This window comes from Musca autumnalis, unplaced genomic scaffold (assembly GCF_047663935.1).
Source record: "Musca autumnalis isolate F117 unplaced genomic scaffold, ASM4766393v1 scaffold_3, whole genome shotgun sequence".
NCBI lineage: Eukaryota > Metazoa > Arthropoda > Insecta > Diptera > Muscidae > Musca > Musca autumnalis.
Genome location: NW_027411866.1, coordinates 78917904 through 78945603, shown reverse-complemented (window position 1 = coordinate 78945603; position 27700 = coordinate 78917904). Strand labels below are relative to the sequence as shown.

At 33.6% G+C, this 27700-nt stretch overlaps 1 protein-coding gene across 2 annotated transcripts in view; it reads left to right on the top strand.

Moving 5' to 3' along the window:
- The window catches only part of LOC141396521 (homeobox protein unc-42), a 45308-nt gene extending 40832 nt beyond the window's left edge, over window positions 1–4476 (top strand). Inside the window, exon 6 of one of the 2 annotated variants that reach the window (XM_073972066.1) lies at window positions 3880–4476. In XM_073972066.1, the coding sequence (XP_073828167.1) occupies window positions 3880–3986 (107 nt within the window). In that variant the 3' untranslated portion in view covers window positions 3987–4476. The remainder of the gene's footprint in view (window positions 1–3879) is intronic. The other variant, XM_073972067.1, reaches the window with a different exon arrangement.
- The last annotated feature ends 23224 nt before the right edge of the window (window positions 4477–27700 follow it).

Here is a 27700-nt window from a genome sequence, read left to right as displayed (position 1 = left end):
TAAACATTTTCAAAGAAAATTTGCGGTTTAGTACGCGGATTTGTTAAAATATATTTTTGTAGATTTTCCTATTTTCAAGGTATCTATACGCACTGTTTTAATGGATGGATTTGAACGCGGAAGGCCTCGTTAGAACCGTCGTCGAGTTCAAAGGAAATTGAATGACACTTGTAAATTTTACACTCCAAAAATAGGTTTTTTATGAAAATTTACTCATCAAATTTTCGTCTTTGGACTTCAATTACTAGGATGCTGTATGGAGCACATTCATGAGATATACATACATTAAACGACGTAAAATCACGAGTTCTATAGTCCTATTATGAGTTTCGAATATTATCTAGTTGCGCGTTCGGATTATTAAAAAGTTCAAAAAACACCGAAATTACGGCTTCAAAATGTTAGCATCAATCTTTGGTGGTATATCGAAAAATCATACACTAGCATCATATTGCCCATGGAGTATTTTTTGAGTCTTTCTTTGGGCATAGGTCTATAAAATGTAAGGTTTAGCCATAAATCGGAAGGGAACATAAAAAAACTTGTTGGCTTTACACTGATGCCAACACAGCTTCCACGAAAATTAATTTTAATGGTCGACATTATGGGATCCTTCCTAAAACACTTAATTTTAAAGAATTGCAGTCATACTATATAGAATATGTTAATAGTTCGCGAATTCTGAAAGGGTGAAACTCGGATTCATCGATTGTAAAACATTTTTAATTTTTACCATTTCCGTGAAATTTTGTTTGTCATGATCGTATACCTTTTTATGGGGCTGCCCTCGATAACAAAACTATATGGAAATAAATGGATCCTGATTTAAAAAGATGATTTAAAAGATAATCCCATAGGAAAGCATTATTGGGCCAAATACATACGGTCCGTTGTGTCACGCGTTGCGCGTTGAAAACAACAACCACATGAAAAATGTGTGAGTGATGCCAAGTTTGTTCTTGAAGTTTTCATGTGGTTGTTGTAAGGCGACACTCAACGCGCCGTATGTGCCGGGGCCTTAAGCGCTCGGCACATACGGTGCGTTGCGATACAACAACCACATGAAAAAAGTGTAAGTGAAGCCAAGTTTTTTGAAAAACAACAATATGGCTGACGCATTAAAGTTAAACATAATTTAACTGTTTTGGGACAACGCGTGTCCCAACGTGTCACTAAAGCGCTCGGCACATACGATGCGTTGAGCGTCGCGCTACAACAACCACATGAAAAATGTGTAAGTGATGCCAAGTTTTTTGAAAAACAACAACATGGCTGCCGCGTTGTCCCAAAACAGTTAAATTATGTTTAACTTTAATGCGTCAGCCATATTGTTGTTTTTCAAAAAACTTGGCTTCACTGTGCGCATCTGAGCAAAATAGGTTGTGGTATGTGTTACCACTTGGTCGTCAATATTAATGCCTAATGATTTGGGAAATGGAGTATCTGCTGAACTGCTGTTATAGAAACATTTTGAACAAAATGTTATTTATCGCCTTGCGTAACATCAACTCGACTTGCGAACAAAAAAGTCCGCGCAATCCACTTTGTCCATAAAATTTTCGCCTTATGTCGATATTTCCATCATACGGGTTATGTATGTTCGGTTTGGATTTTTTATTTCGGTTATTTTCATTTTCATATACATTATTACTTGCGTTAGATCATATAATTTATGAAACTGTTTAGAAAAGACTTTCTACGTAAGTTGCTACCATATTTTCTTATCACAACAATACACTGATTGAGAATGTGTTCATGTAACTTCTTAAGGTAGTCGACTCGACTGTTGGTAGCATGAGAAGAAAAAAATCGACTGCTTCTTAAGAAGCGGAAATTATTCAATTACCATGAAGATGTTATAGCTGTTGTATGACTGATAAACTATATAACTGGTCTGGTGAGGGAGGGACACAATTTATTGCAGACACCTTTAAGGAAGATGTTAAGATTTTGTTTGGCAAAAAATAAGGAAGACTATCGGCCTGTTCCTTTACTTTAGAAAGTGGTAAAACCGGCAAAAGTAGGAAAAGTTGTAAACTGCTCTCATATGAATTGTATGGTGTCTGAAGTAAAGGAACGCTTTTCGAGTAAAAAGTGGTAAAACTTGAAGATTCTTGAACGTAAAGGAACAGGGCTTATAATACACAACAACCATAACACATACATACTTGAAGATTTTCTCTTTTTAAAGAAATTTGCTATTAAACCCAAGACACAAAATATGAGACAGTTAATAACATTTTATGAAGGAGGAAATAAATTGATGTAATCGAAAAAGAAGAAAATATTAAGAGTCTCTATATTAAATGAAGAATAAATTAAGAAACTGAAATTAAAGAGGAAATAACAACATACACGAGAAGGTAGAAAAAAAATAATTGTTTCGGAAATCTTATCATATGGATAGTTAATAACATGGCACAATAATACAGGTACAACGAAAAAAAAAAACAGCTGATTATCACACTAGTTGTCAAAATGCATTATTGTGAATAAAATCAAATACAGAAGGTAAACAAGCAATTCACAGTAATGCCTTAAGCTGTAAACACATCCAACGTTTGAGTAAAGCTTTGTTCCAGAACTAAAAAGTTTTTACAATTTTTACGAATTTTACACATTTTACCCGAAAACCCGTTCCCGTACACAAAAAAGTTGTAAAATGTTCACTTCTCTTTAAACAAAAATTGCGCTGAATGACGTTCTCTTTAAAAACTTTTTACTCGACAAATTTGAGCGTGTAAACAATAGTAACATGGATGCCGGCGTCTGATTGGCTGATACGCCGACTTTGACATTTGTTCCAGCTTTTTTGACGTTTTTTCCCACTATTGCGTTCCCGAACTTTTTGAAAAAAATTTTGTGTGACAAAAATTTTTTCTCTCTTTTACGAGTTTTACTATTAAAAAGTACGGGAACAAAGCTTAAAGTTTTGTGTTATTTCTGCGGCTCAATTCTGTTTCTATGAAAAGGTGAAATGAAAACTTTTATAAAAGAAAAAACTGTAAAATGAAAACACTTATAAAGGAAATATTTTTCATTTCAAATTTTCATAGAACAAGAATCCAGCCCCAGGTATTTGAATAAAAGACAAAGTGCTGCCAAGTTTCAATTTTTCTTTATTCTTTTACGAGAAATGACACAAAACTTTACTCAAACGTTGGATGTGATTTTAGCTTTATTGTGAACAATTTTGACGTTTGGTATGATTTGATGTAACACCTTCTTATTCCACCATGGTAAATAACTAACGAGAACCTTGAATGGAAATGATTACATATGGTGTACATACATATGTATTTATTGTTATTATTATTATTATTAATATTAATATTATTATTATTATTATTATTATTATTATTATTATTATTATTATTATTATTATTATTATTATTATTATTATTATTATTATTATTATTATTATTATTATTATTATAATAATTATTATTATTCTTATTATTATTATTATTATTATTATTATTATTATTATTATTATTATTATTATTATTATTGTTATTATTATTACTATTATTATTATTATTGTTATTATTACTATTATTATTATTACTATTATTACTATTATTATTATTATTATTATTATTATTATTATTATTATTATTATTATTATTATTATTATTATTATTATTATTATTATTATTATTATTATTGTTATTATTACTATTATTATTATTACTATTATTATTATTATTATTATTATTATTATTATTATTATTATTATTATTATTACCTGGGTGGTTTAATATTTACTTCAATTAAGGTCTCATTATTATCCAGTTCCATCGCTCAAGCTTGTTTCGATTTCTTGCTCCTTCCTGTGGATTATTTTAACTAATTATTCATTTCCTTCTTTCATTTCAGGTATGTCACCCGAAGATGAATGGTATAATAAAAGTTTATCAGCGTTACGCATGAATAGCTCCCATCATCCAAACCTTTCAGCACCCATGCTTCAATATCAAACATAATCGAAAACATTTGACGATTTCTTTTAAAATGTAAAATATTATTGAAGACGAAGAGGAACGAAGCTAACCAAGAAACTCAATTGTTGCGCACACTCGAAGTTACTACCATAACCACTGGACACACACAAATTAAAAGCAAACGGAAATTGGAATATTTTACAATTTAAAAGAAATACGTCAATGACAATGCTATGCCAAGATTATTAAAACAAAATATCTTCGCTTGATCCTTTCGATCAAGTTGTAATACAAAAACACAATATTTATGAATATCCTCCACAAAACAACAGAATAAATTTTATTGTTAATAATAATATTGTAATAGTAATAAATCAATAATGATAATGTTTAATATTAAGAAAATGAACAAATTGTAATGTAATATTAAAAACCACATTTCGTCACAAATTGTTTCCTATAACAAAAACAAAAATTCTTCACCAAATCTAATCTAATAAACAATTTATTATTAGTTCTCCTTTGTAAATAATTAACAGTTTTTCTATATAAAAAACAGTAGTAGTAATGGATTGTAAAGTCGTTGCCATATCTAACTAAACTAAACACTTCACTGATAACAGTGGTCCAAAGGCAGCAGGCCATTTACATGTGGGGTCTCGTCCCAGTATTATACTCATATCATGAAGAAAGGAGGCGGACTTCCGTTGCTTTGCAAATGTCCGAATTAGACTTATTCATAACACCGTAATACTCTACAAAACGTCACAATTGGGCAATTAAAAAGCAAACATGTATCATTTTTATATCTGATACATTTAGCTGCATTTTCGAGGAACAATACAATAGCTGCAACTGCATTATTTTGACGAAATCTAAAAAAAATCGCAAAGCAACTGACGTTTCGGAAGTCAGGGGACTAATTTCGGTATTCGATCGAGTATTTTGTGAACGAAAAAATCGAATAATGAAAACCTTTTCGCGCCACCAACCGAACATTTACTATGGTAGATGCATTAGCAATTTGTTACAATAATGTCAAAATTTTACAATAATAAATCATTTCGTACATTTTTTAGTACAACTTCATTCGAAAATTATTACCCAAAGTATTATCCAACGATTTTAACAAATTAATTAATACTATGTTTACATTTACGAAATCCACTCCACTCAAACATCAAATGAAATCGAATCGATTTCAGATGAGTTTTCATTTGACGTATTCGCAAAGGAATTGACAGTTGAAATCGAGTGGATTTCGTAAATGTAAACATAGTATAAATTAATAATTAATTAATAATAATTTTTTCTTTAAAGAACACATAGGTTTTCATAGTTCGATATTTTCATTCATTGGCAAATACTCGATCGAATCGAATGCCGTAATTAGGTCCCAGCACTTCATTTTCTTCACATAAAATGTAATTAAGAGTTTTATTAAATGCTGGTTGTTGTGAAGCTAGCAGAAGTTTAAAAATGTATAATTCAATAAAGTTGATAATACCCGAGTAAAATATTTAAGAGATTTAGTAACACTGTAATTAGTTTAAAATTTGGTTAAGTTGTATCAAATAAATATGTATGATATGAAAACGTTTGTAATAACATGTTTACATTAAAGCTTTTTACCAGGTTGACCTCCTTTATGAGGATCTATTTGCAATGGAATTAATAGCATGTTTATATTTAAATGTGAATTTAAAGTGAATTTAGGTATTTCAATATGGCAATACCGTAAAAGAGAACGCATATTCATGTAGGAGAAATAACATATTCATGCTCTGAGACACAAGGAAAACAACAAATTGCAGGACAAACAACAACAAAACAGTTGTCACTATATAGTTCAGTGGACACCGGTCGTTTGTACGAACGAACTGCGTATGAGTAATATTATTTATTTGGTTTTTATAAAAATAACTCATACGCAAATGAACTATGGTACTGAACAAGGTCACTAGATTTAACAACTCTACTAGCAATCAGCAGTTTCGTAAATGCAGAAACTGTCGTCTGTCAGGCAAAAATTAAATGCAGATCCCAGCAAAAAGTTTGCATCCGCGGATGCAGTTGAATCACTACAAGTGTACAGTACAAGTGCCGTTGGAGTACATCTTTTTCTATGAATTTTACAAGAGAGCGCGCAGCTAGGATGCACTCCATTTTGCTTATACAGGACACAGCTAGGATGTAGTGTTTTGGATTGAATTTAAAGGCACTCTTCGGTTTGTGTTTTTAATCAATCTAAAGATGCACTAAAAATGCAAGCTATTACGATATATCCCAGAATAAATAATACATACTACGATTTCATTTACGAAATCCACTCGATTTCAACTGTCGATTCCATTGCTCAAACGTCAACTGAAACCCAGCAAAAAGTTTGCATCCGCGGATGCAGTTAAATCACTAGAACAATTGCCGCTGGAGTACATCTTTTCCTATGAATTCACCTATGAATTTTACAAGAGAGCGCGCAGCTAGGATGCACTCCATTTTGCTTCCACGGCACACAGCTAGGATGCACTCCATTTTCGATCCAAATCACAGCCTTTGATGTAGTGTTTTGGATTGAATTTAAATGCAGTCTAAAGATGCTATAAAATGCAAGCCATTGCAAACATCCCAAAATAAATAAAATACATTGCTTATTCGTGTAAAACAAGAATATTAACTTTATTACATTAACACAAATTATAAAAAAAAATCTCCATTAAATTTGATCGTAACTAAGTTTACTTCCTCTACTCTGCTTTTTAATACATCGAAATTGATATTGCTTCATCATCCAAATGGTTTTTCATTTTTCCTCCTACTTCAGTTCAGATTTCCAAAAAACTCCAACTCCACTTCAAAAATAATTTGAGTCTCGTGAATTACAGCAATGTTCATAAATTTAGTTTGTATTTCTTTATTTTTTATAAACCAAATTCTTAAGGCCTGCGTACATAAGCCGCTCGGCTTTCTTGCTTAATTCATTTCTGGTAAAAGACCAAAGACAAAGTTCGACCTAATTGAAATGTGGTTCTGACATTTCTTTATTGCTTTACCGGAAATGAATTAAGTAAGAAAGCCGAGCGGCTTATGTACGCAGGCCTTTAGAATTTTAACACTCTTTCTTGTGTTCAGAAAAAAAATACTGCGACTGTAGGGATCAAAAAATTGGCTTGCTTGGCTAGGGATCTTTAAGCGAGTGCTTCCAAAATGTATCGAGCGCAGTGCATTTTCATAACTCCGTGTGGACTGCATCGAAAGATGTATTGAAATCATAACTCTGCATTGCACTACTTCCAACCTTTATTCTGGGAATCCAATCGATTTCAGATGAGTTTTCATTTGACGTATACACAATGGAATTGACAGATGAAATCGAGTGGATTTCATAAATGTAAACATAGTATAAAATTCATTTTTTATTTGTTTAAAACGAGAATATTAAGAACTTTATTACATTAGCACAAATTAAAAAAATCGTCATAAGATTTAATCACAACTGTAGATTCAGTTCCTCCTACTCTGCATTTTATACAACCCCAACTGAATTTGCTTCATCATCCAAAAGGTTTTTTATGTTGCCTTCCCATCACTAGTAGAGCTTTCCAACTCCACTCCATTAAGAATTTCCGTCTCGTGAATTACCGCAAAAATGTTCGTTGTTAGCTTGTATTTCTTTATTTTATAACACATTCTTAAGGTAAGGTTACATTAGGCAAATATTTGCTCCAGCGACTGGCAGTGTGCGCTTACTGAGAGCAAGTGAGCATAATTTTCAATGCATTGTTTAAGCTCACTTCCTCTTAGTAAGCGCACACTGCCGGTGATTAGGCCCTAATCATTAGTGCTCAAAATAGAAAAGAGAGTAAAGTAGTGAGAGAAGCACAAGAAAGTTTGTATCAGCATCAGGGATGCCAGATAAGTTTGGTCGAAAATCGGCACTTTTCGGGTGCCAAAATCGGCAAAATCGGCAAAAAATTTTCAAAATCGGCAAAAAATCGGCAAATTAAAAAACATTTATTTCAGTTCAAATTATCGCTTTTTTAATAAGCATAAGTTCAAAAAATAACATTTTAAGTACAACAAAACAATTAACAATTCATAAACCAAGGCAATAATTAAAAATATGTATACATATAAATTGTTTTACGTGTATATATGAGATCAATATATTTTCAATTCAGTCAAGCTAAAAAACGTATACAAATATTGTCTTGAGGGTTTAATTAATAAGGTGATTGTTTTTATACCATCAGCATTTATGCTAACGAGGGTATATACACTTTCATACGAGCAAAATGTGCCTCATCGAAATAATGGTTTTAGACCCCAAGTATGTTTGGACGAAATGTGTTTCAGACAATTTGGAGTCGATTTACCAATGTCCGCTCGTCTGTCTGTCTGGCTGACTGGTGCGCACGATAACTCTCGAATGGATGAGCCGATTTTTTCCAAAGTTTGGCTTCCGTAATATTTTGTCCAAACTTAGTTTATCTCGAAGATGGGCAATATCGGTCCACTCCTTATGTTTACCAGACTTAGATGAGGTTCCAATACGTACTCAATCGGTCCACTCCTTCGGGAACCTCCCAAACAAAATTTTGGATAAGTTCAGTTTAGGGCCTGCTCCCGAACCACTTCGATTTTGGTTGAAACAATTTGTATACTCTGCCTCCATTACGATGGTAAAAGCTTTTTCAGGCTGTAGAGCACGATAATTCTCGAACTGATCAACCGATTCCAAAAGTTATACGATGACCCACTGAAATGACTAGTGGGCGCGATATCTATCGAAAAGATATTACTCTCAATATAAAATCCACTTCCTAATGTCTGTCCATTCCTTTAATTTCCACCTCCACAACACTTTTGAATTTAAATTTTAATCCACTTTTTTCTGAAAACACCTTAAAAACATTCGATCTGTCCATAGAAGAAAGTTTCAATTTATATAGGCTGAGGGTATACCTCTGTCAGCAAAGCCGACTGACACTGTCTTACTTGTTGTATTGAAATTTTGAAATGTTTGAATTAAAGTTTTGTAACAACTCATTTTAATGACAACATTATAACAGTTACCCCCATTATTATAAGTCTTCTTTTGTTATAGTTTGGATTTACCGAACAGATTTATAGCGTTCCGGTTAACTTAAAGTTAAAAGTGATGATGGAATTTCAAGGAGGAGCTTATTTTCATTAACTTTCAATATGAAAATGATATTTTTAATGTCTCCAAATTAGTTTATTTTACATTTTCAGATCCATCAGATAGTAAAAGAATACATGTAATAATGGCCCTTAGACTTATTTAATTTTAAGTAGTCTTTAGTAAAGAGAATACTTCCATCGAGTCCCTAACTAATCGATTTCGGCACTTGTTTTTATTTAAATTTACTTGGCTAGAAACTCCTTCCACATTTGCTGAAGAATGTGGCAAGACTAAAATATGTTGAATAAATTTGGACAAAATAGGAAATAATGGTTCAGAATTTGCACATATTAATTCACACACTGTTTTCCAAAATTCTAGCAACTCTACGTTTTTTACTTTAACAAATTTCTGAAATTTAAACGTGAAAGTTCGCGTGATTCTTGCTTTTCGTTTATGTTTATAAAGCATTCGTATTCTTTTATAATGTCGAAAAATGAATCTTCTGCGCCACTTATTATAAAACTTTGATTTATTGACTTAAATTTATTTTCACTTAAATTTATTTTCAAAATTAAACCGCTTCAAAATCTGATCAGAAAGTTCAATGTAAAAGTTTGTGCAGTTTTTAATTATTTCCACTAACCCACTTTTCGACTATTTCGTTTTTTGAACAATTTCCTTGACGTATATACTGAAGTACACGTTTCGTTAATCAAGAAAATTCATACTGTTTTTTTAACATGTTAAAAAAATGTTATTATTATTAATCAAACTACTCTTGACGATATAGTTGTCTTTGCTATTGTATCAAATTATTGCTAGCAACCACAATTTTCATACAACACGGAAATTTTATGTGAACAAGTTGCCTTAACTAAAAATCGGCATTTTAGGGGTAAAAATCGGCAAATCGGCATTTCTATTTTTTTGGACTAAAAATCGGCAAAATGCCGATAAATCGGCAAATCTGGCATCACTGAAGAGCATTCAGTGGTTGTTAGAACTGCGACCAGTAAACATGTGGCGGGTGTGTGCGGTTTTGTTCAGTGTCTCCATTAAAATTATTCGTACATCCATGAACATGTTACTTGTCGGCTGCTCAACGACGACTGATTGTTATTCTCATTGTGAGTACACGTATCATGTAGTCACGTTAACGTATATGGATGATTTTGGCTGGCCTAATGTGACCTTACCTTTAGAAATTTAAACGCTGAATAGGGATCAGCCAACTGTTTTTCTTTTTTTTTTTTTGTAGGGATCTCGAAAGCTACTGCTTATAAAATGTATCGAATGGAGTGCATTTTTCATAACTCTGTTGGACTACATCGAAAGATGTTGTGAAATCATAACTCCAATTGCACAACTTCCAATTTTTTTGCTGGGATCTTAATGCAAATTAACGCTGCATCCTGTCTAGGGTATAACCTTCTTCATGAGGATTTATTTGAAGATGTAGAAGGTGTTACATCAAATCATACCAAACGTCAAAATTGTTCACAATAGGTTAGGTTAGGTTTGAATTGACATTTGAAATCCAGCAAAAAGTTTGTATACAGTTTAATCAGTAAAAGAACTTTATTACATTAACTCTCCATTAAAATTAATCGTGACTGAGTTTACTTCTCTGCTCTGCATTTTATGCCACCGCAATTGATTTTGCTTCACCATCCAAAGAGTTTTTTATATTGTCTTTCCACACCTGTTCAGATTTCGAAATGAACTCAAGCTCCACTCCAAAAATAATTTCCCCCCCGTGAATTTCCGCAATGTTCCCAACTTTAGTTTGTATTTCTTTATTTTTTAACTAATTCTTAGAATTTTATACACTCTTTTTTGTATTTGAAAAAAAAAATACTGCGACATCTTTTGTAGGGATCAACAAATTGGCTTGTTTGTAGTGAACTTACATCTAGTGCTTCTAAAATGTATGGAACGGAGTGCATTTTTCATAGCTCCGTGTGGACTGCATCGATGGATGTATTGAAATCATAACTCTTCATTGCACTACTTCCAAACTTTTTGTTGGAAACCCATTGGGTTTATTAAATCCGATTATATGTAAACGTACTATAACAACTTAAATTCACTGGATTTACTGTCTTTTTTATGTACAGTGAAAGGGGACATAGAAAAATTGTTCTCGAACAATTTCAAGAAGTTCTGTAGTCAACTTGTTGATTGTTATGCTATGTTTACATTTACGAAATCCACTCGATTTCAAGTGTCAATTCCATTGCTTAAACGTCAAATGGATTTTAGATGAGATTTCATTTGACGTATACACAAAGGAATTGACAGTTGAAATACACTCGATTTCGTAAATGTAAACGTACTGTTACCTTCGTAGAATTCATTTGGAAGTTGCAACAGACCAGGGTGGATGATCTTGTGGGATAGCAAATCCACACTGCTTTAAAATTCCGATGTCATCCTAAACCATACCATTAAATTTATGATGGTGTTAGCTTCTGTAATGCTGCAGTAGACTTGTCGAAAAGACTCGATTTAAATAGATTGACAACTTTACCAAAATTCACTTTTAACAGTTTGAAGGTCAAGTTTTTAGTTGGAAATTCAATTTGGAGCGGGAGGTTCAGATATTAATGGGAAGCAAGTCTTTGGGATGAGCTGAGCATAAGAAAAAATTCACTGTGTCGTGTGGTCTTTGCCTGCATAATGAGTGTTTTCAGCGATGCAATCATTGGCAATCGATCAGACGGAATGCCAGCATTGTAACGCCTTCCGGGTGCAATGATGGAATGGATGCATAATTTTTGGTCTGTTCCAAAACCTGCAAGAAGCTACTATTTTTTACTACGATAACATTTTTCCCTTTATGTTATCGGAATTAGTAGATTCTTGCAGTTCTGGAACAGACCAATTGTGTTTGGAATCCGTTGGTCGATGGTCAGACTAGCACGATTTCAACATGGCGACTTCAAGTTTATAGGCGAGGGGTATGAAGTAGTGAAACCCGTGTACATGGTTTTCTGTGTTTGTGGTGTTGCCTCTTCTTGTTATTCGTTGCAAGTTTTTTCCTTCCATTTTCTTTCATTTTTATTTTCTCAAGCAAACGTTAACAACAAACAAACATAAAAAGATTTAATAAAAACATTTGATTAATGAAAGAGTCAACATTTAACTATTAATATTAATTTAATTACACTGTGCAACACTGAAAATGCAAACAACTTCTAGTGGGCATTTTCTGAAAGTACATATTAAGACTACAAACCCCCTAGTTTGGTATTTTATGGCCACATCTATACCGGGCTAAAATGACCCTTTTTTCAATTGATCCGTGTTTTATCTCAGAAACTAATAAGAATTTTGCTTTGCAGTCTTCAGTATTGTAGTCCTAAAGTAGTAGTCGAACAGACGAACTACGAAAAACCACATATAGCGCATCAAAATTGATAAAATATAGGAAAGATTACATAATTTCTGGAATTATGGTCAGTAACAGCCAAACTATTTTGAAAGCTGATCCAAGTAACCTTTCGCAAAAAATTTCCAAATAATGTGATCAACAATTCTTCAGAACATTCTGAAACTGAAAAACACTTATTTCATGTTGTTTAGGCAGTATTTTATATCATACTTTCTACAAAACATATTTCAAACAACGTTCACGCAGGCTGAATATTCTCATATTTGAAATTTCAATGTATTGTTGATATATTTATCAAATTGTCGTCGAAAAATATGATAGAAACAACGCGATAGAGGAATTTTACAATGATATGATCTGAAGAGTTGTGTATTACATTCCAGCGAATATTTTTCCCAAAGATAACATTAAGAAAAATTTTACGGTTGTGGAGATACGCTGCTAAATTTATACATATCACGAAAATTTTAGATATATTATAAAAATTGAGGCAATAAATGAGGTTATTCGTGTTCATTATGTTTCCAAATACATTATTCTTGTTCTTATCTACAAGTTTGCTGCGGATGTCATGGAAAGATTCGTAGTGGTTTCGAAGTTATAGCCCCGATTTTCTTTAAAAAGTCAATATTTAGCCATGTTTAGATAGGGCCATAAAATCCGAACCCGATCTAACAAAACTAAACCCAAAGAGGGTTTTTGTCTATTGCGTCTGTACTTTCATAAAAACCGCATTTGAAATTGTTTGCACAAAATTACCTTGAAAATGTTGCACAGTGTTATTGATGTTAATTATTTTGTGTTGTTTTTTAGTTCATTTATGTTTGTTTGCTTTTTATTGGTATGAGAAACATAACAAACGCGAAGGGTAAAATAAAGAGGAGACGCAAAAATCTGAAATTTCACGTTAACGTGTGGACACTAACGAAACTTGAAAAGAAACTTTAACGAAATTGGTTTCAAGAAACCTTGCTAGTCTGACCATCGACTTGGCTGATGATATACCAGTAGGAACTGTTGCTTGCTTCTGATAAAAGAATAAAAAAGAAAAGTGCAACCTAGTTCCAACTTTGCTCGGCCTTCTTTGTTCTTTTATTTTTGTTATTTCGAACTAGGTTGCCCTTTTCTTCTTTATTCCAAAGATTTAAGCTGTGTTCCTTTACTTACCTACGGTTACCATTTTTACCATTTTTAACCTGCAAAGCGTTCCTTAACCCCGAAAAGTGGCAAAACTGGAAGCAATTTTTAAGAGAGTGGAGACAGAGCGAAAATTGCCTTCTCTTCTACCACAGGCTACCAGCAAAATTTTTGCAGGTAAAAATGGCAGAACTGATTTGTCGACTTTTGTTTGACGATTATTATTTCGCAATGAAAAAGAAAATGGACGAAAAACAGAAGGAAAAGTCGAACGCCGACAAAACTAAATTAAAAACTGTGAAATAAAAGACGAAAATTGATTTTTTTTTTTGTGTTTCTTTTTGACATTGCTGCCAGATCTACCATTTTTCCGTTCCTTTACTTTTCTGGTAAAAATGTTCATGAGAGAGCAATTTTGGCACTTTTCTCTTTTACCAACCTTACCATTAAAAAAGTAAAGGATCAAAGCTTTAAATACATAAAGATTGGAAAACTCAATTGTTAACTTTCTTCAATAGATGGACTTATGTTTGGTTTACATTCGGCGTCTTTTCGTGATTTCGAAGGCGTTTCGTGATTTCGCGCGGAATCAAGCAAAAATTATCATGATTTCGCATACAAAAATGAAATCATCTCATTTCGTGATTTCAGCGAACAACCCTACTTTTGCCTGAAAAAGTACCAAAAGTTGCAACACTTTTCACGTATCACAATAAACAAGGTAGATGGTCAGTTGCTGCAACAAAAAATTTTATTATCAACATTTGTAAGCAATGTGAAAAAATATGAAATTACTTTGTTAAAATGCTGTTTTTCATTGTGTTCCCGTACTTTTTAGTGGTTATGTTAGAAAAAAGAGCGAATTTTCATAAATTGCTTCCCCATACAAATTTCTTAAAAAAGACGGGAACGGAAAAATGACGGAAATTGCAAAAACTCCAGCAGAAATGTCAAAATCAACGTATCAGCTATCGTAGTTAGATGCCAACGAACATGCTGCTAGTTTCTAATAGGCCAAAATTGTATGGCAGAAAATAGGAGAAGAGAGTGTTATTCGGCGCTGTTATTGTTTAAAGAGAAGTGCAAGTCTTGCTAGATTTCGGAGTACGGGAAATCATTTTTAGCACTGAACGGGCAAACTACTTCAAGTAATAATATTTTGCAGGTTCTGAGCACAAATTTTATCTATCAAAATTTATTATTATGATGTCTCAACGATAAAATATTTCTTTTATTTTTTATTTGTTAGTACTATACACAATTAATACAATATATAAATCATTTTACGGTAATTTTCGAAATAAAGTTGTAAAGTTCTATATTGTCGTATATTTTTGATGACTAATTAAATATACAACAACTTGTTTTGAAAATTCATGTTCGATCAGCTGCGCATATGCATCTACCTTGATAATTGTGATATGTTTGAAATCAACAAAAAAATAAGTATAAACACCGGGGTGTATTTCAGGATTTCGTAAAATCCAGTGGATTTTGGAGCGCAAGTTTAAACATGGCATTAAGCTCTGTTGTTACGATATCATGACAACATTCTGTTAAGTAGTTAACAATTTCAGGCGTTTTTACAGTACGTTTAGACTATGGTGGATTTAGCAAATCCAGTCGATTTAACTTATCATTTTCATACAATATCTGTCTAATAAATCGAGATAATGCACTTAAACATGTTATAGGTGTATAGTCTAACAGGCGTTTAAGTCGCTTATACCCCGGTTACACTATTGAAGGTTAACCCACTGGGTTTAATAGATCCAGTGGGTTAATCTTTGCTGGTTACACTTAGCTTTTCGAGGGTATAAACTGTCAGCTGATGTTTTGTTTACGTATACATACAAAATAACTAATAAAGTCGTGTGTTACACTTTTACAATTTCTCGTAAGAGATATCGTCCCCTCTTTGCTCATATTGGTATATTTTACACACAGGGATACATTTTTGTATCATGGTATAAATCGTACTTTTTGTTAAAAAAGTGTCTAATGAAAAAAAAAAATAAATAATTTTATGATTTCCAAATAACTTTAGATTTATTAACTCCATAAAATCTCGTGCGACCAATCGTAAACATGTAAAACACGACAAACTCTGTTGCAAAAACAGTTGCAACTTTTGGTACTTTTTGAGTAGAGTTGGATTTTTTTGCACAAATACCGAATACAACACTGTATTTTTTGGTGGATTTGTGCCGGATTTAAAATAAACCCAGCCATGAGATGATTTAATTTTTGTGTGGCAAATCTGGTCAGATTTGAGCAGATTAAGCAAATAAATCCTCATGAAGTGGGTTAACCCGGCAAAAAGATGTAGTGTAACCGTGCTATTATTTTTGTATGGTAAATCTTTTAGATTTGGCCGGATTTAGCAAATAAAACCTGATAATGAGCTAAATCCAGCTAATGATGTCATATCTAAATGGCCTATAAATCTGGTAGATTTTGGCCGGATTTAGGACATAAAACCTGATAATGCGCTAAATCCGGCTAATGATGTCATATCTAAATGGCCTATAAGCACATTATTTGTATATGCGTTGCCGTTGTTCTGTCGTTATGCTGTTTCTGTTCTGTCGTTCTGTCTGCTGAATCGCAGCTTGTGTGTGAACAGGTAGAGTTAGATGTTATGTTTTAAGCGCCTGTTAAGACCTGCGTACATAAGCTGCTCTGCCTGATTGCCTTGCTTTCCTGCTTCATTTTTGACATAATAAAAATAAAAGAATAAAGAAGGCCGAGGAAATTTCAAACTGGGTTGCCCTTTTCTTTTTTATTCTTTTATCAGAAGTAAGCAAGGTAAGCAGACAAGGCAGCTTATGTACGCAGGCCTTTAGACTGTACACTTATAACATGTTTAAGTACATTATCTCGATTTATTTGACATATATTGTATGAAAATGACAACTTAAATCGACTGGATGTGCTAAATCCAGCATAGTCTACGTTCACAATTATGCTTGCACAGCAGCTCGCGTAGTGTTTGGTTGCATATTTGCAACCAAACTGTGGGAATATAACATATTTCGTGTTTCTCACGATATCTTACTAAGTCGATGGTCAGACTAGCACGATTTCAACATGGCGACGTCAAGTTTATAGGCGAGGGGTATGAAGTAGTGAAACCCATGTACATGGTTTTCTGTGTTTGTTATGTTGCCTCTTCTTGTTTTTCGTTGCAAGATTTTTTTGTTCCATTTTCTTTCATTTTTATTTTCTCAAGCAAACGTTAACATCAAAACAAACATAAAAAGATTTAATAAAAACATTTAATTAATGAAATAGTGAAAATTTAACTATTAATATTAATTTAATTATTAATGTTAATTATTTTATGTTGTTTTTTTGGTTTATTTATGTCTTTTTTTTTTTTTTGTTTTTATTGGTATGAGAAACACAACAAACGCGAATGGTAAAATAAAGAGGACACGCAAAAATCTTAAATTTCACGTTAACGTGTGTGGACACTAACGAAACTTGAAAATAAACTTTACCGAAATTGGTTTCCAGAAACCTTGCTAGTCTGACCATCGACATATACATAATTGTATTACTTAGCAGTTCGAGCTATTGCTCAGTTCCAGAACCTGCAAAGGTCTACTATGTTTAAAATTTGGACAATTTGTTCCTTTATAAATCTCATATGTGTCTCGACCGTTCTTTATTCTTTTACAAGAAATGAAAAGCCAAGAAAGCGAAGCAAGCAAGAAAAATCTATTAAGATTTTGGGCGGGTGATAAAGCTAAAGTGTACAACAAGCTAATGTTGAAAACAGAATAAACATTTTATTTGTGTTTAAAATTTGGACAATTTGTTCCTTTATAAATCTCAAATTTGTCTCGGCCGTTCTTTATTCTTTTACAAGAAATGAAAAGCCATGAAAGCGAAGCAAGCAAGAAAAATCCATTAAATGTTTGGATGGGTGATACAGATCCAGTGTACAACAAGCTAATGTTGAAAACAGAATAAACATTTTTGGTCTGTTCCAGTACTGCAAGAATCTACTAATTTTTACTATTTTTTCCGATAACATAAAGGAAAAAATGTTATCGTAGTAAAAAATAGTAGCTTCTTGCAGGTTCTGGAACAGAGCATTTATTTAAGTTAACTTTAAAATAATCAGAAATAACTTAAGCTGCTTATGTAACGAGGCCTTTAAGGGCGAAGCTCAATCAGATCGTCACTTGCTTTGCTTGGGTCCATTCTAGTAAAGGAATGAATGACAAAGGACAGCCTAGTTCGAATTTGTATATTTACATATTGTTTTACTAGAAATGAAGCGGAGCAGGCAAAAAAATCCATTGAGTTTTGGACATTAGAGCGTCAACGCAAATCTTGAAACAATATCCAAACCAAATTATTATTTTTTTAGCTCAACCATGGCACATCGTTGACATAATTTCTGGATGCATAACGCCTATACTAATTCCAATTTTATCTAAATGTGAATATTTTGAACTTTGTCATATAAAAAACAACCATTACTACTGCTAACAACTTCTAGAAATACATATGTAAATATCTTAGAAATATAAGTGACAACTTGTGTAAATAGTATTAAAAGTATAGTTTAAATAAGTATGAACAGTCGAACTTTTCTATAATGTGACAACTGGGGAAGATGAATTAAGCCGAAAACACATCTAAAGTTTCAGTAAAGTTGGGCGCCATTTCTGATAAAAGAATAATGACAAATTTCATCTACATATGTTACCCTCGCTCTATTGTTCTTTTATCAAAAGTAACGCCCAACTTTACTGAAACGTTGGACGTGTTTTCGGCTTTACTACGTTATAAGGAAAATTTGTTATAGCGAACGTATTTTTTGTGAGAACTCGTATTTGTACTTCGTTGTTTAGAAAGAATTATTCGTTATAGAGTTGTTCTTTATAGGTACATTATAGAGAAGTTCGACTAAATTTGTACTAAATTCCTACATGTTTCCAAATTATGTTTTTATTTCATGGCTGTAGATAAGAAATTCAAAGTTGTTATAGCTCACCTTTGCCAATAAACTGAACATTTCTATTTGGACAAATAAATAACCAATCAATCAGTCTGTCAATAAATCCATTAACGAATCTTGTATCCTTCTACTTTTATAGCAAATCAAACGTTTTTAACTTCACTAAACCACTAAATAAATGAAATTACACACCAACCGAACTCAAAACACAATCAAAACCTCCAACATATTCAAAAGTTCTCGCATCCCTCTGCCACTAAATCTGTTCACCGAATGAAATATGTATAGAAAAGAAAATTACATTTACACAACTGTGCCATAATGAAAAAATTAGTCTAATTTAATTCTTGTTTACTTTAAAGTGGAGATAAATGGGTCCTCAGTCCATAAGCAGCTTGGCATTCTTGTTTAAAACCTAAGCTGAAAGCACATCCAACGTTTCAGTAAATTTGGACGTGATTTCTGATAAAAGAATAAAGAAAAACTCGACCTAAGTTACTCTTGTTCTTTTTTTTTTTTTTTTTGAAAACTTGGAAACTTTACTTGATTATTGCAGGCTCAATTTATGTAAAAGAGTAAATAAATGCAAGATTGCATTTGCATTAGGTGGGACAGGCCCTTTATTCTTTTACGTGAAATTGAGCGTGAAATAAGCAACAATTTTGTGTTATTTACCTTTAAGAAAAAAAACAGCCGCTTATGTATCTCCCGCCTTTAAACTGTAAACACATCAACGTTTGGGTAAACGTTTGATTGGTTTCTGATAGAAGAATAAAAGAAAAAGGGCAACTAATGCTATGTTTACATTTACGAAATCCACTCGATTTTAACTGTCAATTCCATAGCTCAAACGTCAAATGAAATCTCATCTGAAATCCATTGGATTTCATTTGACGTTTAACCTATGGATTTGACAGTTGAAATCGAGTGTATTTCTTTTAAAGAAATGACCAAAACTTTACTGAAACGTTGGATGTGTTTTCGGCTTTACTTGTCGTTTTAATCTAAATATAAAAATTTATTATTATAATTTTTCAAACAACACTACTTTGATAATGTAAACAATAAAAGAAAAAGTATACACATCATATTCCTTATATTTTAAAATTAAGATTTTGAATATAATATATAAGCACAAAAGCTAGAAAATAAGTTTAAAAAGATAAAGAAAAACCACAAGTTATTCTTAAATAAGTATGTGTTGTAATATAGGATAATAATTAAAAACAAATTATAAAGATTATTAAATCAAAAAAATAAAAACAGAAAATCATTTAATTATTAACAAAACTACATTTTGTTTTATTTGCGGGTTTAACTAAATATTAGCTCTGTTCCAGAACTAAAAAGTTTTTACAATTTTTACCTCTTTTGCACACAATTTGTATGAAAGTCGTTCACTACTCTTACAACTTTTTAACTTTTGCCAGATAATAAAGTACGGGAACAGGCCAATTGTGTAAAGCCATGTTTATATTAGAACTTTTGTCGGCTTAACGTCCTTTATGAGAATGTATTAGACGTATATGCCACAGCGTGGTAAAATTATAAGGTGGTGAAATTATATTATAGACTTTTACAAAATTGTCCAACTTTGTCTGAAATTCTGATACCGGGAATATCTTCAGAAAAGGGCTCTGAATCAAATACATAATATGCCACGGTGCGATTTTTTGAGTTATATGAAGGTGCCCTCCTTGCAGAAAAAATATTAAACACTAAAAAGCATCCGATTTGAACTAAAAAGACATGTTCTTTAAAGTAATACTCGCCATGTGTACCAAAAATGTAAAGATGTGTCGTGTAGAGTTGGGTAATCTAGTTCCTTGTACTAGTTCCAAAACGTATGAGTAACATCATGAAATATAACGTGTGATAGTAAGTATACGCAGTTTGTTCAAAGAAAAAATGTGGGCCATTGGAACTGCGAAGTGAACTAGATAGTTCCATATAGTTCCTTTGGCACAACTCTAGTGTCGTGGTCAACATTTTTGTTAATTATATCTGCAATACGGTCTAACTAGGGATTATGGTTGCGCGGTTTATTTGGTCTTTTTTAAAAAATAATATTTATAATATCGCGAATCAATATTTTAAACATATCAATGTTTATACAAATCTTTTGGCGGATCAATATTTTAGGTCATTATAACCATTTTTGGGTTGGATTGAATAAAATAGGTAAAATAAGAATAGAGGGTAGGAACAACAACATTTGTTCGTTATATCCGCCGTTCGTTAAAACCGTGTTCGTCTGTAATATTGTTATTAACGCTTACTTTTAAATATTATATATTAAAATATTTAAAATTGTTCTTAAATTCGTCGCTATCCGCTTGTGCGTAAAATCGGACCTGTAAATCCTAACAAATTGTCGGTGAAAATTTTTATTCATTACACTGTGCGACAACAAAAAAAAAATGACAAGGCAAATCGAGTAGATTATGAAAGTAGAGCTAAAAATATGAGACACGCGTATCGGCGTTTTTAAAGTTTACGTCGGAAAGTAACCAAAATAGGCGGGGCAAGTTCCGCCCATTTTTAAATTTTTCGAAATATTTGAGTTTAGATATCTTGGAACCCTTGCATTTTAGGTATATAGTGTCTTTGGCAACTTTACTAAGGAGGGTTTGGGAAATATTTTTGTTAAAAACTTGTCCTTTTTTCGAAAATCTTTCAAAAACTCATTAAAAATGTGATCGTATCAAAATCCGAATATTCTACAAAATTGTTCGCCATAAAATTTTACTATAGGTCTCAGAATACACCAAATCTGTAACTCTTGTCTAATCGCCAGGAATCTCTAAAAATGAAAAACACGTTTTAGGGTTAAAGTCGGACGTTATCTGAGTTTATTCAAAATTGTCCCACAAAACATAATTTTAAAGAGATGATGTCAGAGACAAGAATATTCTTCGTCAAATTTTACTATAGGTCACTAAAGAAATGAAATGTCCATTTACATTCTATAGCATGAAAATATCAGTATCAATTTTGCTAAAAAAACATGAAAGTATTTCCCAATTTTTTTGATGAAAATTTCTTCCTTCTTTTTTCTAGTTGATACATGGAAGTAATATAAAACTTGGTTATAGGTGAAAAGTGTCAAAGGATGAAAAATTCTACACAAAATTTCACTATAAGTTTCAAAATAAACCATAAATCTATGTACACTATTTCCTTAAAAAAATAGATTACAAATTTATATATATTAGGATGAAATTATATGTTTTAATTTTGGACTGTTAATTTTACATAATTCCATACTGCATCAAAATCTAGGAAAATCCTTTACTTTTTGGGAATATTGTTAAAGAAAGAAATGTTCCAAATGAAATTTCATAATGAGTCTCTGAATAAAAGAAATCTGTAACCATAACATATAACATTCTTAGCAGCACTTGTTTGTGATATATAGGTTTTAGGGCCATATTTTCCAATTTTCATACAGATTGTCGTTGTGATTGAAAAATATAAATATCTTATTGATGGTTTTTCGTTATAAATTCATACAGAATATGTTGTGCGTTCAATTTAAACAGCTTTAAAAACATTTGTGGTGAATATATATTTGAAAAATATAAAAAACCTAGATCGGACCTGCCAAAATTGCGTATTTTTAATAATTTCAACTTAAATTCCGTAGTTAGGATAAGCCACTGGTTACTTATATTGCATGCGAAAATACAGTATAGGTCTACGGCTATGGTCCAGTGAAAATATAGGTGTCATATGGGCTCTCACATACACAATTTGGTGTGGTCCAAAAAAACTACAATGATGGGACTCACTCCTACTTTGGTGGCATTTACGGAATTAACACTAGCAATTGACATAAATAAGCTCTGTTCCTTTACGTGCAAGAATCTTCAAGTTTTACAACTTTTTACTCGAAAAGCGTTCCTTTACTTCAGACACCATACAATTCATATGGAAGCAGATTACAACTTTTGCTACTTTTGCCGGTTTTACCACTTTCAAAAGTAAAGGAACAGATCAATAGCTGTATCATGAATGACCATAACGAACCCAGTTATGATATAGTCATTTATGTCAATGTCTAAGGTTTATTCCGTAAATGCCACCAAAGTAGGTGGAGTCCCTAAAACGTGTTTTTCATTTTTAGAGATTCCTGGCGATTAGACAAGAGTTACAGATTTGGTGTATTCTGAGACCTATAGTAAAATTTTATGGCGAACAATTTTGTAGAATATTCGGATTTGATACGATCACATTTTTAATGAGTTTTTGAAAGATTTTCGAAAAAAGGACAAAAAAGACCCATTTGATGAACCGCAAGGAGGTTGAAGTTTTTAACAAACATATTTCCCAAACCCTCCTAAGTAAAGTTGCCAAAGACACTATATACCTGAAATGCAAGGGTTCCAAGATATCTAAACTCGAATATTTCGAAAAATTTAAAAATGGGCGGAACTTGCCCCGCCTATTTTGGTTACTTTCCGACGTAAACTTTAAAAACGCCGATACACGTGTCTCATATTTTTAGCTCTACTTTCATAATCTACTCGGTTTTTTCCATCATTTTGAAAAAAATTGAATTTTGTTGCACAGTGTTATAATAGTGGTAATTTTAAGAAGTTGAATGTGTATACAAATATTAAGAAAAATTCTTTGGGAACACAAAATTTTGTTCGTTATAAACGTAGTTTCTTATAACCGATAATTCTTTGTTTTAGGTTACTTTTGCTTAAAAAGCATTAAAAATTTATAAAAAGCCCATAAGTCCAACGCTATTAATTTTTGCCTCAAATTACCTATAGTGCACTGCAACTTAAAGTCCTGGGTGCATAAGCTCCCTCGCCTGCTTGCCTTGCTTCCCTGCTTCATTTCTGACATAATAAAAATAAAAGAATAAAGAAGGCCGAGCCAATTTCGAAGGTTTCCAAACAGATACATATAAATTTGCTATTGGGGAATTGAAGATTTCCACCAATTTGGTCAATGGGAGAAAAAAAGAAAGGTAACCTGTATATTCCAACAACTAAATGTATCAAGGCGGTTATCTGTAAAAATAATGTTACGAATGTAACTGATAGGTTTAAGTTAATTTAGTTTAATTTCCGTTAATTTAAAAATTTGAATTGTAACGTAAAGTTTTTATTACGCAGTTACTTTATTTAAGCAACAACAACTACCATGTAGAACTCTCTTCATCATTCTAGTTGTCACTTTACCTTTTATTAATGTGCTTTTATTTGTCTTGCCATAATCATGTAATTATCGTTTAGTTTCTACTTCTTGTATTTCGTGTATTTGTTTGTTGTTGTAATTATGTACGTCATTACTGTGCTTGTACTTGTACTTGTATGTATGTGAGTATGGTTGTTCGCTTAGTGCGAATGTGCGTCTGTGTGTTCGCTGCACAGATTCGAGATGTTGCCAGATTACTGGATAATTCTAGACCAATGAGATTTTGGGTATAAATAGCGTCAGGAACGGCAACATTGAGTAGTTGTGTTTTAAGCGTTGAACTGAACAGATCGGTTAAAGAATAGCTGCGTGCTAACTAGAGACTTGCTGTGTGCTTAGTAATTAAAGTCGGTTCTGAATAAGTGTAATAAAGTAAATAAAGCATTGTAGAAACGTAATCTAAAACGAACCCTGTTTTATTTGGTACAAATCGTACTGGGGAATAAAACAACGTCTACACGGAGATTAGTTAAATCTAATTCCGTAACAATAAAATAAAGGAATAAAGGCATAAGTAAAATTTACCAAATTTATGAAAATCTAAGAAAAAATCAACAATTCCTCTCTATTTGTTGCTTCACACTCTGGAATACCGCGCCTTTTCATCTCATCATCTAATTGTTTGCGCCATCTATTCCTTGGCCTGCCAATTCTGCGTGCACCGCCCGTATTTATACGCCTTTTTAGCGGGTTCATCATCGCTCATTCTTATGATATGGCCTAGCCAACGCAATCGCTGCATCTCGATACGTTTAACAATATTGATGTCGTTGTATAGCAGATACAGCTTATGGTTCATGCGACGTCGATATTCACCGTCAACGCAGATTGGTCCGCAGATCTTTCAAAGAATTTTTCTCTCAAACACACCAAGCACTGCCATGTTTGCTTGCGCAAGTACCTAGGCTTCGGAGCCATACAGCACGGGTAGTATCAGTGTTTTGTAGAGCGTTATTTTTGTTTAACGAGATGTGGCTTTGTTTTTAAACTGCTTACTTAAACGAAAGTAGCATCTGTTGGCCAATAAAATTCTTCTTTTTATTTCACAACTCATGTCGTTTGTTGTGTTTACGGAGGTGCCGAGGTAGACGAAGTCTTTTACTACCTCACCTCTCGTATAAACTTTTCTAGCAGTATGTTGACGAGGTCACACGAAAGGCTGTCTCCTTGTCTGAAACCTCTTTTGGTACCAAACTCTTCGGAGAGGTTCTTTCCTATTTTAACTGAGGACCTCGTGTCAGTTAAAGTCATTTTACAAAGCCGGATAAGCTTTGCGGGAATACCAAATTCAGATATGGCTTGGAATACCTTTGAACGCAGCGGGCTGTCGAAGGCTGCTTTATAATCGACAAAAAGGTGGTAGGTGTCGATCCGCATCTCTTGGGCCTTCTTCAGGATTTGCCGCAGGGTAAATATCTGGTCAATGGTGGACTTGTCAGGTCTAAAGCCGCATTGGTATGGTCCAATTATCTCGTTGACCATAGGCTTTAGTCGTTCGCACAATATCCCTGACACGATCTTGTAGGCAATAGGGAGGACTTATGCCCCTATAGTTAGAGCATACAGTCTTATCTCCCTTCTTGTGGACGGGGCACAGGATACTCAGGTTCCAATCGTCGGGTACTCGTTCTTCCTGCCAGATGGTGCTAACTAGCTGATGAATACACCTTATTAGCGTGTCGCCTCCGGTTTTGAACAGCTCGGCTGGTAAGCCATCGGCCCCTGCTGCCTTATTATTCTTCAGCCGATTTATTGCTGTCTTTACCTCATCTTGGCTGGGCGGTATACATTCTATACCATCTTCTGGGATTGGGACTGTGGTATCTTCGTCGTCTTCGCTGCTATTGGATACCAACAGATTTGAAAAATGTTCTTTCCATATCCTGAGTACACTATCTGTATCAGTTACCAAATTACCTTGCTGGTCTCTACAGGAGGATGTGCCTGTACCAAAGCCATCAGTTTGATGCTTGACTCTTTGGTAGAATTTTCGGACTTCATTCTGGCTCCTGTACATCTCGATTTTTTCACACTCCCGCTTTTCCATCTCTCTCTTTTTCCTGCGGAAAAGACGTTTCTCCTCTCTCCTTTTCTCCCTGAATCTCTCTCGTGCGCTACACGTTGCTACGGATTGTAAAGTAGTCCTATATGCCGCATTTTTTCTTCGGTGGCAGCACGACACTCCTGATCATACCATGGATTCCTTGGTGGAGGTCTCTGGTATCCAAGTATGGATTTTGCGGCTGTTTGCATGGAGTGGGCAATGCTTTGCCATTGCGCTGATATGTTATCGGGATGAGGAGTGCTTTGATTAAGCAATTGGGCTAGTTGAGTGGAATATGCTGTGGCTATCTGTTGTGATTGCAGCTTACCGATGTCTAACTTTTGTGTTGTGTCTGTTCGTACTTTGTTTGCTACGTTTAAGCGGGTGCGTACCTTTGCTGCAACAAGGTAGTGGTCGGAATCAATGTTAGCGCCTCGGAACGATCGTACATCCAACACGCTCGATGAATGTCTTCCATCTATCACAGCATGATCAATTTGGTTTCTTGTTTTCTGATCTGGAGACAGCCAGGTGCCCTTATGAATATCGAGATGATTAAATCTGGTACTGCTAACTACCATGTTTTTTGCAGCTGCAAAGTCAATCAGCCTCATACCATTGTCAGATGTTTCACTGTGGAGACTCAATTTCCCGACTGTTGGGCCAAAGATATTCTCCTTTCCAATTTTGGCATTAAAATCGCCTAGAATGATTTTAATGTCATGGGCAGGGCAACGGTCATATGTTTCTTCTAAGCGCTCGTAAAATATATCTTTGGTCTGTTCGTCCTTTTCTTCAGTGGGAGAATGAGCGCAAATAAAGCTGATGTTGAAGAATTTAGCTTTTATTCGAATTGCAGCAAGTCTTTCATTCACTGGGGTGAAGCTGGATACCAGATGTTTTAGTCTCTGACTTACTCCGACCACAACCAAACTCATGCTTTACGTCATGGCAGCTATAATAAGTGCGTCACCTTTAGGTGTTGTTTCCCAATCCATCGTATTTCCTGTATGGCAGTAATATCGGTCTTGTACTTTTCAAGTACGTCTGCCAATGCGAAGACTGCACCTTCTCTATAAAGAGTGCGAACATTCCAGGTGCAGATTCGCAGATCATGGTCCTTAAAACGTTTGCGGGGTTCGTCAACTTTAGAGGGGTTTGTTTTTCTTTTCTTTCGTTTTTTCATAGCAGGCTGTTTTTCTAGGGGAGGGTTGCTAACCCGACGCCCAAACCCAAGATTTTAACGTTCTTATGGGTGAACGCGCGGCACATGTTAGCTCACTACCTTTAACGGGTGTTAAAGGCAGTTCCCTAGGTGACACCACGGGGAGGTCAGTGTCCACTTGGGATGAAAGAGGGACCAAGATAAATTCTGGGCTTTGCCATTTTAAAACCGGTCAGGACCGTTGCTTGGTACCTTCCATCCCCTACGTCACCGTCAACAAACAATACATATTAAAATTGACATAAGTTTTTAAGCCAGAGCATTTAAGCCTTGGAGCGTGTTGCATTTCTTATAACTATGAAATAACTACAAAAACATAAATTCAACTAGCCTATGTTGTGTTGTCTATGTGTGCGTTTTATGTTTTGAATCAATAATCTTGTTGTTGTTGTTGTAGCAACGCATTTATGTTTGTTCGTGTATTATTTCAGTTATCAAGTTCCTCTGTATCCAGACTCAAGAATTTTGCAACCTGGACTGGTTGCGTCCATAAAGAATGAGGAGACAGGTGAGTGGGGTTAGCTGGGCAGTTGAATAAATGCAGAGTATCGTGTGGTCCCAATCCACATGCTGGGCATATGTTGGGTATCGTGGCGTCAATTCTGGCCCAATACGAATTGA